Genomic DNA, 11908 nt, shown 5'->3' on the forward strand with positions numbered 1-11908 from the left:
TGCGTTTTTTTTTTTTTTTTTTTTTTTTGTGGGCATAAGTTTTTGACTCAGCTGAATAAATACCTAGAATCACAACTGGTCAATAACATAAAGCTATATATAGCTTTACAAGAACCAAATTGTCTTCCAGACTCCACATCACTTTGTATTCCTGCCAGCAATGAATCAGAGTACCTGTTGCTCCACGTGCTCATCAGCATTTGATATTTTCAGTGATCTGGATTTTGGCCATTTTATTAGATGTGTCGTGGTGTCTTCATTGTATTAATTAGCATTTCCCCGACAACATAATGCTGAGCATCTTTTCATATGCTTATTTGCCATTTGTGTATCTTGTTAGGTGAGATGTCTGTTCAGATCTTTCCTTCATTTTAAAATTTGATTATTTGCTTTCTTTTTTTTTTTTAAAGATTTTTTATTTATTTTCCTTGAAAGTCAGAGTTACACAGAGAGAGAAGGAGAGGCAGAGAGAGAGAGAGAGAGAGAGAGAGAAAGAGAGGTGTTTGCTTTGTTTTTGCAAGTTTTTAAGTCTTTGCCTATTTTGGGTTCAAGTCCTTTATATGGTATGTGTTTGCAGATGTTTTCACTTAATGTATATCTTCCTTTTCATTCTCTTTTATTTTTCTTTTACTTTTAATTCTCTTAATAGTGACTTTTGCAGAGCTGAAGTTTTTCATTTTAGTAAAGTCCAAATTAGATTTTTCTTTCATTGATCATTCTTTTATTGTTGTAACAAAAACTCATGACCAAATTGAAGATCTTCTAGATATGTTCTTTTGTTACCTTCTGGAAGTTTTATAGTTCTGTGATTTAGATTTTAATACGTTACCCATTTTGGGCTAATTCTTGTGAAAATTGTATGATCTGTGTTTAGATAATTTCCTCTCTATGTATGTCCAGTTGTTGCAACACCATTTGTTAAAAAGACCATCCTTTCTATATTGAATTGCGTTTGCTCTTTTGTCAAAGACCAATGGACTATATTTGTGTGGATCTATTTCTCTGGCTTCTCCATTAGGTCTTACATCAGAAATAATCTGAAAGGGTTCCTCACATTATATCTAGCCAGATGAAAAAGCATAAAAATAAAAATGTCCTGGGTATAGCATCCGTCAATAGGAATGACTCACAAAACTTCTAACACAGTGTCATGTATAGGTCCTGATATTCATAAAGTAACTGATAAAAGAATTTCAGAAAAAGTTATTCATTAGGGATTTTCTGTAGAATTAATATAGTAGTTTATAATATTTTGGATGACCAAGACTTTCTTAAAATAAATAGGAGAATGGACATCAAAATACAGCTGTGGTTGTAGAAAGTTATAGAATATTTCATGCTGTCTTCTTTTCTTATTTTGACTTATACTGATAAAGTAGTTTATTTATCAAAAATAAATTGGGTCATGCTGGTATAGCAAGCATCCTCCAGCTTTCAGTCACAACAAAGAATTTTTTCTTGTTATGTGTCCTTCATGATTCATCTAGGATCTCTCCTGTACATCGTCTTCATGGAAAAAAACAAACCAAAGTAGGACTTATTGCCATGCTTCCATGGTTGTTGATATAGCATGTTATATTGTGCACTTCCTTGTAAATCACATTTCATTGTCCTAAGAAATATTCACATAAGCAAAACTAGTATTTGCCTAGAACAATTCTAATCCAGAATAATACCAAGTAATCCATATAATAATTTAATTCTTAGTTAAATCATTTTCTTAATATGAATGAAGAATCTATATAATTGGAAAGACCAGGGCATAATAAAAAAGATGAAAAATGAGAAGAATCTGAAAGGGGAAGAGGGTCACCAAAATGATAAGAGGGCTGTGTACCAAAAGGATTTTTTTTCATTCACACAGTGGTTTTGATATGGTCGCTTTGATGTCTCTTTCCTGGAGTCTAATGCACGTGTTGAAGAAGACAAGAATATTGTAACAAGAATTAGTAGTGTGTTGAGTAAAGAACGCGGACTTTGAGGTTGGAGAGAATTGTGACACTGGAAAGTTGTTAAACACACTGGTTTTAAGAAAGGAGGTAATATCATCTATCCTATATAGGGATTTTAAGAGAACTAGTAATTAAATATATTGAGTATCTGGAACATATAGATGCTCATTGAGTCATAACTGTTGTCATAGGGCTTGATTCCTCTTTGTCATTACACTCATACACTGAATAAAAATGTAATCAATAAAATCTGTCTTTCTCTTGCTTGATATGTCCCTGAAGACCAACAATTCTGGATGTGTCAGTTAATTCCCATAAAGAAGGAAAAGAAAGAACCTGACCTAAAAGACGTATGGGTTTCACATATATCAAATTGGCATAATATTCGAGCTTCGATCAGTATAACTTCTTCAGACTTGTGAGTTGTGAACTGGGACTAACGTGTAATTTTGTTTCTTGTTGCTGCTTAAGGGAAATCAAGTTCCCAAATATGTCCTGTTAGACGATGCTAGAATTATGTAGAGAATGGAAGTGTGTGACACTATATTTAATATGCCACATGAAAACATATTAACATAGTTGAATTTAGAAAACCATGACATTGTCAGTTGGGATCTGTCTTGCTGAAAAGGTCACATTATTTCAGAGTGACATGCAGATTCCTGTTTAATTTCTCTTTCTTGGTGATTGTCTTATGGAGAGGGAAAAGATCATCCTTAGGTCAAAATACTCTTCCATTTGTTTTTATCCTTATAGACAAGCAGGAAGAAATAGAAATATAATGATATCTTACCTTTCTTAAAGGATTAAAATATAATCTCATTCACCATCATCCTAATCATGGGCCTTCTGTGAAGCAATGTAAGGCAGTGATGCAGGGTTTAGTCTGGGAGCCACACGCTTGAATTGGAAGTGAGATTTCACCCCCTGGGTGTGACTGGGGAGGCAGTGGGTTAATAAATACAAAATATCTAGAATAGGACTTGACACACAGTGGACACTCAAAGTTAACTCTCTGTACTCTTATATACAAGAGTACTTCAAGAAGTATGTAGAAAAATGCAGTGAAAAGATAAGATTCTTTTGATGCAAAAAATTTAAATTCATGCAAAATGTTTTCCATAATATGTATCTTTCCATGAACTTTTTGAATTCCCCTGATATGTACAGGTGGCCCTTCATATCCATAGGTTCCACATTCATGGATTCTATCAACCACAATGAAAGTAATCAGGATGAAAAACTTTCTGTACTAAACATGTTCAGTCTTTTTTTTTAGGATTTATTTTATTTATTTTGAAGGCAGGGAGAAAGGGAGAAAGGTGGAGAGAGAGAGAGAGAGAGGAGAGAGAGCGAGCTATCTTCCATCTGCTGGTTCACTCCCCAAATAGTCACAATGGCTAGAGTTTGGCCATGCTGAATCTAGGAGCCTGAAACTACATCTGGGTCTCCCACGTGGGTGTCAATGGCTCATATGCTTGGAACATCTTTCGCTGCCTTTCCAGGTACATTAGCAATGAGCTGGATTGGAAATGGATCAGACAGGTCTTAAACCAGCACTTATATGGGATGCTGATGTCCCCAACAATATATGAAGTCACTGCACCACAATGCCCTCCCCAAGACTTTTTTTAATCATTATTTTGTGATCAATACAAAATTATTACATATTAGTATAAAAAATAATAAAAATCATGTACATTATATCAGGTATTATAAATAATCTAGAAATGATTTAAAATATAAGATATGTATAGGTTATATACAAATATAATGCCTATTTAAATGAGAGACTGAGCATCCAAGGATTTGGGTCCACGGGGGTCCTGGAACCAGTCTCCAATGGATCCCAAGGGATGACAGTGTGTGATTTGCAGAGATCATTATAAATTTTCTTGGCCTTGGCTGGGAATAAATTTATGGTACTGAAAATCTCTTCCAGAATGGAAGGAAATAATGAACTCTTTTATATGAACAGTGAAATCAAATAGCATCTTTGCATATCCAACAGACTTAAACTCATAGAAAAGTGAGTGTGTTGGGAGTGGCCAGAACCTAAAGAACTGAGAGAGGGATTTACCAGCAGGAATGTCATGTTGGTCAACTGCACTCCAAGTTCCCTCTGCGAAGGAGAAATGAGAGCCTGGGATATACCTCCCTGAAATGATGGAAAGTAAATAACCAGTTCAGATGAGAGAACTGGGATTTTTGGATAGAAGAAGGCAAGGGGGAATTCAGTCTGTGGGATCAAAGTAGACATCAATTTATGAAATGAAGTCAGGTGCCAATGGGTGAAGGAAAGGGATGGCTAAAATCAAGGTGATCCTAGCCAATTAGCTGACTGAGACTGTAAATTTGGACCCAAATTTTCCAAGCTAGTCCTTAGCTGATTTAGAGAGAAGTGGTAGCAAAAGGAAATGTCATTCAGTGTTTGCTCAGCAAATTACTCAGTAACCATAATGAAAGTCCATCAGAGAGATGTAAGAATCTTACGAGTTGTTGCCTCAACTTTACAGAGTGTGTCTTTTCAAATTCTGCCATATGCTATTCACAAGACTTAGACAGTTGTGTGAATTCAGGGCTGTTATTGAATGTGGAGAACAGCATGTAGACAGAGCTTGGAATGTGGAATCAGGAAGACTTTAGCCTGAACCAAGAGTTTTGCTCCTTGCTGTCAACAGCCCTGAACAAATTAGTTTCCCTTGCTGAGAAAGTGTTTCCTCATTTTGTAAGATGAAGGTGGTGCAATATACACTGTAGCATTGTGATGCATTTTTTTTGACAGGTAGAGTTAGACAGTGAGAGAGAGAGAGACAGAGAGAAAAGTCTTCCTTTCCGTTGGTTCACCCCCCAAATGGCTGCTACGGCTGGTGCACTGTGGCCGGCGTGCTGCGCTGATCTGAAGCCAGGAGCCAGATGCTTCCTCCTGGTCTCCCATGCAGGTGCAGGGCCCAAGCACTTGGGCCATCCTCCACTGCCTTCCCAGGCCACAGCAGAGAGCTGGACTGGAAGAGGAGCAACTGGGACAGAATCCGGAGCCCCAGCTGGGACTAGAACCCAGGGTGCCGGCGCCGTAGGTGGAGGATTAGCCTAGTGAGCCGCGGCGCCGGCTGTGATGCATTTTTAATTAAAAAAAAAAACTCACTTGTGCCTGCAACATATTGTCAAATAAAGACTAGTTATTGTGGTTATTATGAGAAAAGGCTATTTTGGGGAGGATTTTTTTTTTTTTTTGGTTTTTATTTTTTGCTGACGACATTTTCTTTCCCCTTTTGGTTATTCATGGTGGGGTCAGGAGACAGGTGACCATGAAGAGCAGTGAAAGGCAGCAGGTGAGGAGCCTCCATTTTTCAAGTATGAACACTTATCTCTCTTCCCTAAGACAGAGGTGAGGGAGATGTTGCACGTCATTCAAGCCTCCAGTAATTTGGAGGCTGTCACTCATGACCTGGGAAAACTCTTCTTCTCCAACACCTTCCATAGAGCATCCTTGATCTCTTTGTTCCTCAAACTGTAAATGAGAGGATTCAGCATGGGGATCACCAGCGAATAGAACACAGATACCACCTTGTCTCTGCCAAGTGAGTAGCTGGAGCTAGGTCTCAGGTACATGAAAAGGGCCGTTCCAAATAACAGAATCACCACCATCAGGTGCGAGGCGCATGTGTTGAAGGCTTTCCATCGGCCGTCCACCGAGCGGATCTTCAAGACGGCAGACACTATGTAACTGTAGGAGATAAGGAGGACGAGGAATGATGTCCCTCCAACAGCAACTACCACGAGGAAATTTATCACTTGACTGGGGAAGATGTCAGAACAAGACAGCGCCAGGACTGGTGGGAGGTCACAGAAGAAGTGGTTGATGATGTTGGGGCCACAGAAGTGAAGCCGAAAGATAGAGCTGGCCTGAATCATGGAGCTCAGGAACCCACCAACATAGGCCCCAACCACCATGCCAGAACAGAGGCTCTGAGACATAATGGCAGTGTAGAGAAGGGGATTGGAGATGGCTACATACCGGTCATATGCCATAGCAGTCAGGAGGAAGCACTCAGTCAGACCCATGCCAACAAAGAAGAAAAACTGAGCAGCACAGCCCACAAATGATATGGTCTTCTGCTCCTGGAAGAAGTCAGTGAGCATCTTGGGAGCCACAGCAGAAGAGTAGCAGACGTCAATGAAGGACAAGTTGCCGAGGAAGAAGTACATTGGTGTGTGCAGACGAGCATCGCTTCTGATCAGAAAGATGAGAGCCAAGTTCCAGGCCAGGGTCACGAGATAGATGCCCAGGAACGTCACAAAGAGGAAGACCTGGAGTTCTGGATGGTCTGTGAATCCCAGTAAGATGAACATGGTCACTGCGGAACTGTTGTAGACCTTGGTTATGTACATGTTTCTCATGGACCACAAGCACAAGAGACTGACCTGAGATGATGAGAATCCACACGACAGGGAGAGTCAGCAAATAATTACAAATACGTGAGAGGGAGGGCAGAGAATTAGAGGGTTGCGACTTTACCCAAAGACTCTATCCCTACCCTCTTCTTTTCTCTCTCTCTCCCACCATCCCCGTTTTTGCTTCATTTTCTCTCTCGAAGGCAATTGCAGTCAGTGTCCTAAATACATAGGCAGGATAGTGAAGCTGATAAGGAGTTCAAATTTAGGATTTGGACTTCCTAGGAGCAACCCCTTCCTCCACCATTTATTCATTGTATCATTTCGGATGAGATATACCTAACATCTCTTGCTTCAATTTCTTAATCTTTAAAATGAATGACAGTGATTATTTCACAGATTTTTTTAGCATGGCATTTTTAGCATTTATATAAAGGGAACAGATTTCATGTATTTCATATATATATATAGTTTTAAGAACATAATTATGCTTTCCAACTTCCCTTCAACCCTCCCTCCTCCTTCTTTTCATTTTAGTTATTGTGATGACATGCTTTCAATTTACTTTATAATCACAAGGTTAATCCTCCACTTAATAAAGAATTCAACAAGTAGAAAGTAGAAAGACCACTGTTCCTCAGGAGTGTAAATAGACAAGGGCCACAAGCAATGTTCAAATCACAAGACGTCCATCTCACTCATATATGTTACATTTTTTGTACTGTATATATTCATTACCACATAATTATGTGTGTCTTTTTGGAACTAGCTTATTTTACTAAGCATAAAGGTCTCCACTTGCATCCATTTGCGAAGAAGGAGTTCATTCTTTTTTATGTCTGAGTAGTATTCCATCGTGTATATACACTACATTTTCTTTATCTAATCATCAGTTGATGGACATCTGTGTTGTATCTGTATCTTACCTATTCTGAATAAAGTTGCAATAAACCTGGGGTATAGATAACTCTTTCATATACTGACTTCATTTCTTTTTTATAAATTCCCGGGAGTGGGATGGCTGTGTCATATGGTATAATCTCTTCTCAGATTTCTGAGGAAACTCCGTATTCTCTTCCATAATGGTTGTACTAGTTTACAACACTGTGTTATGGTATCTTTTTCTCCACATCCTTGCCAGCATTCATGGATCTGTTTTTAAGGAGTAAATGAGGTAGTGTTTGTAAAGTGCCTGACACAGTAAATGACCAGTGAATTATTATTAGGACAGTTCTGGGTGTCCCAGACCAGTCAGATCATGTCGTGAAATAACTACTCATTTATTTCACTTGTTTCAATATTAGAAAGGGAAAATTAGTGGGACCAGGTATGGCAAAGAAGTTCTGACAAAATGTTTTTACTGTATCATGTATAGAAATGCTTCTGATTATTAAATATTAGAGCTGAATATATACTAATGTGTTTCTAATGTCAAAATTATTTTAATATGATTTCTCTGAATTATTTAGTTGTTAGGAAAGTGGGCTCTGGATCTAGATACCCTGGATTCAATTCTTAGGTTCACCACTTAGTGGATGTGTGACATTGATCTGGTCACTTGAACTATCTATGTCTCTCTAAAGTTAGAGATAATAGTAGCACACTTTGTTATAGGGTGTCTGTTATCTTTCTATCTATCTATCTATCTATCTATCTATCTATCTATCTATCTATCATCTCTTTTAGAACATACCTGGTCCATTGTAAGTGTTGTATGTATTTGTTGTCATTGTTGTTATTTAAAACCCAAGTTACAAAGTATCCTAAATCAAATTATTTGAATTCACATGAGGTATCTTTCAGAGCCTGGGACTTGTTTCTATGAAATTCATATCTGTCAAAATTCCCATCACACTTTGACAATATCTACAGTAAATCCCAATCCACACAAACAAAAGAGAAGTACTATCAGCAGGACCCTGAAGCTGAGTCCCTAACCCTACATATATTTTCCTGAACTATGTGGTCGGAGGGCCTGGTAGCTCACTGTGGATGGATGACCCTTAAAGATTTGGGATGTATCTTGACCTTTCTTCATGTCTTAACCCAAATAATTTGAAAATTAGTGAAATTGCCTGGGCTGACTTCTAACTATATTTTCACCACAGTTCACATATTCCTTTAAGTATACTAAATCTTGAACATTTCATTTTGGTTTTTCCAGAATGGAAATACTCATGTTATTTTATGAATTTAGCAGAAATTATGTGAAAATTCTAGGATAAACCTAAAAATAATATGTACAATGCAAAAAAATAACTGGAAGTGATTATTTTATCTCCTGAAATAATAGCTGTTGACATTTTGGTGTGTACTTTTCATGACTAAATATGTATATGTGTGTGGGTGTCTTTAATCATAATATGCAAACCCTCATAACTTATGCATCAGGGAAATCATAGCAGGTCAGTAACTTCACGATTTTGGAATGGATATTTTCTCTATTTGCTCTGAGTTCTTCTTGCTCAATTTAGGAGAACTATTTCACTTTTGCATCTAGAGTTTTCAGAAACCAATCCATATCTTTCATTGCCACTTTTCATTGACCTCTCTAGTGTTTTCCTGGAACTTGTAGAGAGAGATGCCCTTGGTTAGGGTCCATCCTCTTCACTCTCAGCAATTCCTGCTACATATTTTTTCATTGTCAAGCTCTTTAAGTTTGAATATGAGGGAATATGAAGCTCCTTTTTGTTCAGAGTTTCAGAGATACCTCACATTAATCCCAATCTTGTCAGTATGACACTAACCTTTACTGCATGTTCAAAGGTTATGTATCTGTTTGTGAAAGGTGTGTAGACTTTGGAGTCAAGAGAGGATTCTTAGTGAAGAAGGGGGAAGGACTGTGGCAAATCTTTGCATAGTTGAGTGCAAGTGTAGAACCACCTGGAAGAATTGTAAGCTAAAGTAAATTCTGGATTCCTCACCCATTGTGTAGGGGGTCAACCATATAGCAAAGTAGAGACCTGAGGTCTGTGTTGTGATTCAGGGCCACCTGGAGTACCCATTCAGGTTAGCAGAAAATAGGTTAGGATAGTGGTGATGGAAATGATTCTGGTTAGGCTTCGGGGTAAACTTGGTTCTAATGTGACTGCCACTTGACATCTGTAGATTTCTGGGCCACTCATTTAGCCTTTCTGAGTTTTACTTTCCCCATTTTTAAAATGGAGATAATAGTGATTACTTAACAGAGTTGGAAGACTGCTTAAGATAATACATACAAGCTTTATGAGCCTGAGATACAGCATTTATAAACTGGCATTATGCTTTTTATTAATAGAAATTATTCCTTAAGTGTTATTTATAGAATTGACCCTTATTTGGCAATATTTCCTCCTCATGTGATAAGTTGAAATGTGCTTATCTTATATAATGAGGAGTTCACTGATATGTAGATTTGTAAAAAGTGCTTAGGAGTGAGACAGAGGAATTTAATGATTTTTGGGGAAGATCAATGGATTAACTGAAAGTTTGTTTTGAATGTTGTCCTAGAAGGAGGAGTTTTCATATTTTTTATGGAAAAGTTTTCATATTTAAGAATTATATTCCACAGTTTCAAAAATATAAATTGAAATGAAAGAAAAAGGCCTAAGGCTAGTGTTGTGGTGTAGCAGGTTAAGCTAGTGCCTGGGATGCTGGCATCCCATATTAGTCATGGCTGATCTACTTGCAATCCTGTTACCTGCTAATGGGCCTGGGTAAGCGGTGGAAGATGGCCCAAGTATCTGTGCCCCTACCACTGACATGGGAGACCTGAATGGAGTTCCAGGTCCTAGCTTGGGTCCCTCCCAGTCCTGCTTGTGTTGTAGCCATTTGGAGACTGAACCAGTGGATGGAAGATAACTCTCTGTCTCTGTCTGTCTGTCTCTCTCACTATAACTCTGTCTTTCAAATAAATAAAATAAAACTTAAAAAAGGAAAAACTATACGTAGGGTCTTATTTCCACATATGGATCCTCCTGAATCTTGTTCTAGAACTTGATAAAGAAAGAGTTATAAGGGCTGTTGATAAAGAGGTGCCTCCTCTCTTTAGATATAATAGAAGTCTCCTTCACTCTTGCAGCAGATATTGGAGGTTTAGATTGGTCTGAGTCTGGACATCCTACAATCCTGCTGGGGTTTGAATTTGAGTTGTCTTGATAAAACTCATGTTTAAATTTTCCAGAGTTGGGTTATGGAGCCCTGAAGAGAGATGATTGTCTTTCTTGTGAAACTGGATGAGTTCTCACAGGAATTCTTTAAATGAGAGTGGGTTGGAATATAGTGGGTCAGCTCTTGACCCCTTCCTCTCTTCCGTACCTGCCTGCTGTCCTTCTGCTGTTTCCTAACATGTTATAGGGTAACATGAGGTCCTCACCACATGCAGCCACCCAGTCTTGAACTTCCAACTGTGAGAAAAATGAATCTCTGGCTCAATAGGCTAATCCTCCACCTTGCGGCGCCGGCACACCGGGTTCTAGTCCCGGTTGGGGCGCCGGATTCTGTCCCGGTTGCCCCTCTTCCAGGCCAGCTCTCTGCTATGGCCAGGGAGTGCAGTGGAGGATGGCCCAGGTGCTTGGGCCCTGCACCCCATGGGAGACCAGGAAAAGCACCTGGATCCTGGCTCCTGCCATCGGATCAGCGCGGTGCGCCCGGCTGCAGCGGCGGCCATTGGAGGGTGAACCAACGGCAAAAGGAAGACCTTTCTCTCTCTGTCTCTCTCTCTCACTGTCCACTCTGCCTGTCAAAAAAAAAAAAAAAAAAAAAAAAAAAAAAAGAAAAATGAATCTCTTTTTGTTGTCAATGACCTGGTCTCAGGTATTCCATTATCACAACTGAAAATGTGGTAGGACAAATCCCATCATTTAGGTATAATAAACACCAGGATTATGTTATACAGATGAGGAAGGAGACCTCTGTGAATTCAAAGATGCTGAACTGCATCTTGGTGAGTAACACAAGCCTTGAAGATCGTGTAAAAATTCAATCATGTGGTAAAACGATGCACCTAGCACAGTACCTTGTACATAGAAGACAGTAATTGATGGGAACTTGCAGTCGATTTATGAATCAGTTCACCTTCCATCAAATATCTTCACGAAAGTATTAAATTTGATAACCAAATGTGTTTAGTTTGAGCTCAACAGATGGAAGAAAACATGGAATAACAGTGGAGACCCTCAGTTGAATCATAGAGTTGGTAATGCTCTGTGATTGCCACATCAATCCTGATCCTTTACTTCATGATACCTCCTCCACTCACCCCTGCAGAAGGACAGTTCCCTGAAAGTCTTGCTTTTATAGGTCTTGCTTGCATCTGAATGTACAAATGGTTGAAGGAACTGAGAGTCCCTCTCTCAATGTCAGGAGACAATTTAAAAAATGTCAAGGCTTTAATACAAGAATTAAGATTCTGATGGCAAAATTCAGTCCAAAAAGAGAGGAGAGTTTTGGAGGTGAGGCGGGTTCTCTGCAGTGTTGGGAAAACCTACTATGTATGTAGTCTGTATACAGCTCTTGTAAATTACTTTTCAGACCACTTATGAACAATTGGGGGCTGTATTAAAGGGCGCAGAATTCACTAC

At 38.8% G+C, this 11908-nt stretch overlaps 1 protein-coding gene across 1 annotated transcript; it reads right to left on the reverse strand.

Annotated features, from left to right (window-relative positions):
* Positions 1-5189: 5189 nt before the first annotated feature.
* OR5A1 (olfactory receptor family 5 subfamily A member 1) lies at positions 5190-6344 on the reverse strand. The gene has a single exon (XM_002709178.4). It carries the CDS (start codon positions 6342-6344, stop codon positions 5394-5396), a length of 951 nt encoding a protein of 316 aa, XP_002709224.3. The 3' UTR covers positions 5190-5393.
* Between the last annotated feature and the right edge of the window lie 5564 nt (positions 6345-11908).

This window comes from Oryctolagus cuniculus, chromosome 1, assembly GCF_964237555.1.
Source record: "Oryctolagus cuniculus chromosome 1, mOryCun1.1, whole genome shotgun sequence".
Taxonomy (NCBI): domain Eukaryota; kingdom Metazoa; phylum Chordata; class Mammalia; order Lagomorpha; family Leporidae; genus Oryctolagus; species Oryctolagus cuniculus.

What these genes read in the sequence shown, in the direction of transcription:
- OR5A1 (XM_002709178.4), bottom strand. Translation starts at nt 6,344, where the DNA reads ATGTACATAACCAAGGTCTACAACAGTTCCGCAGTGACCATGTTCATC.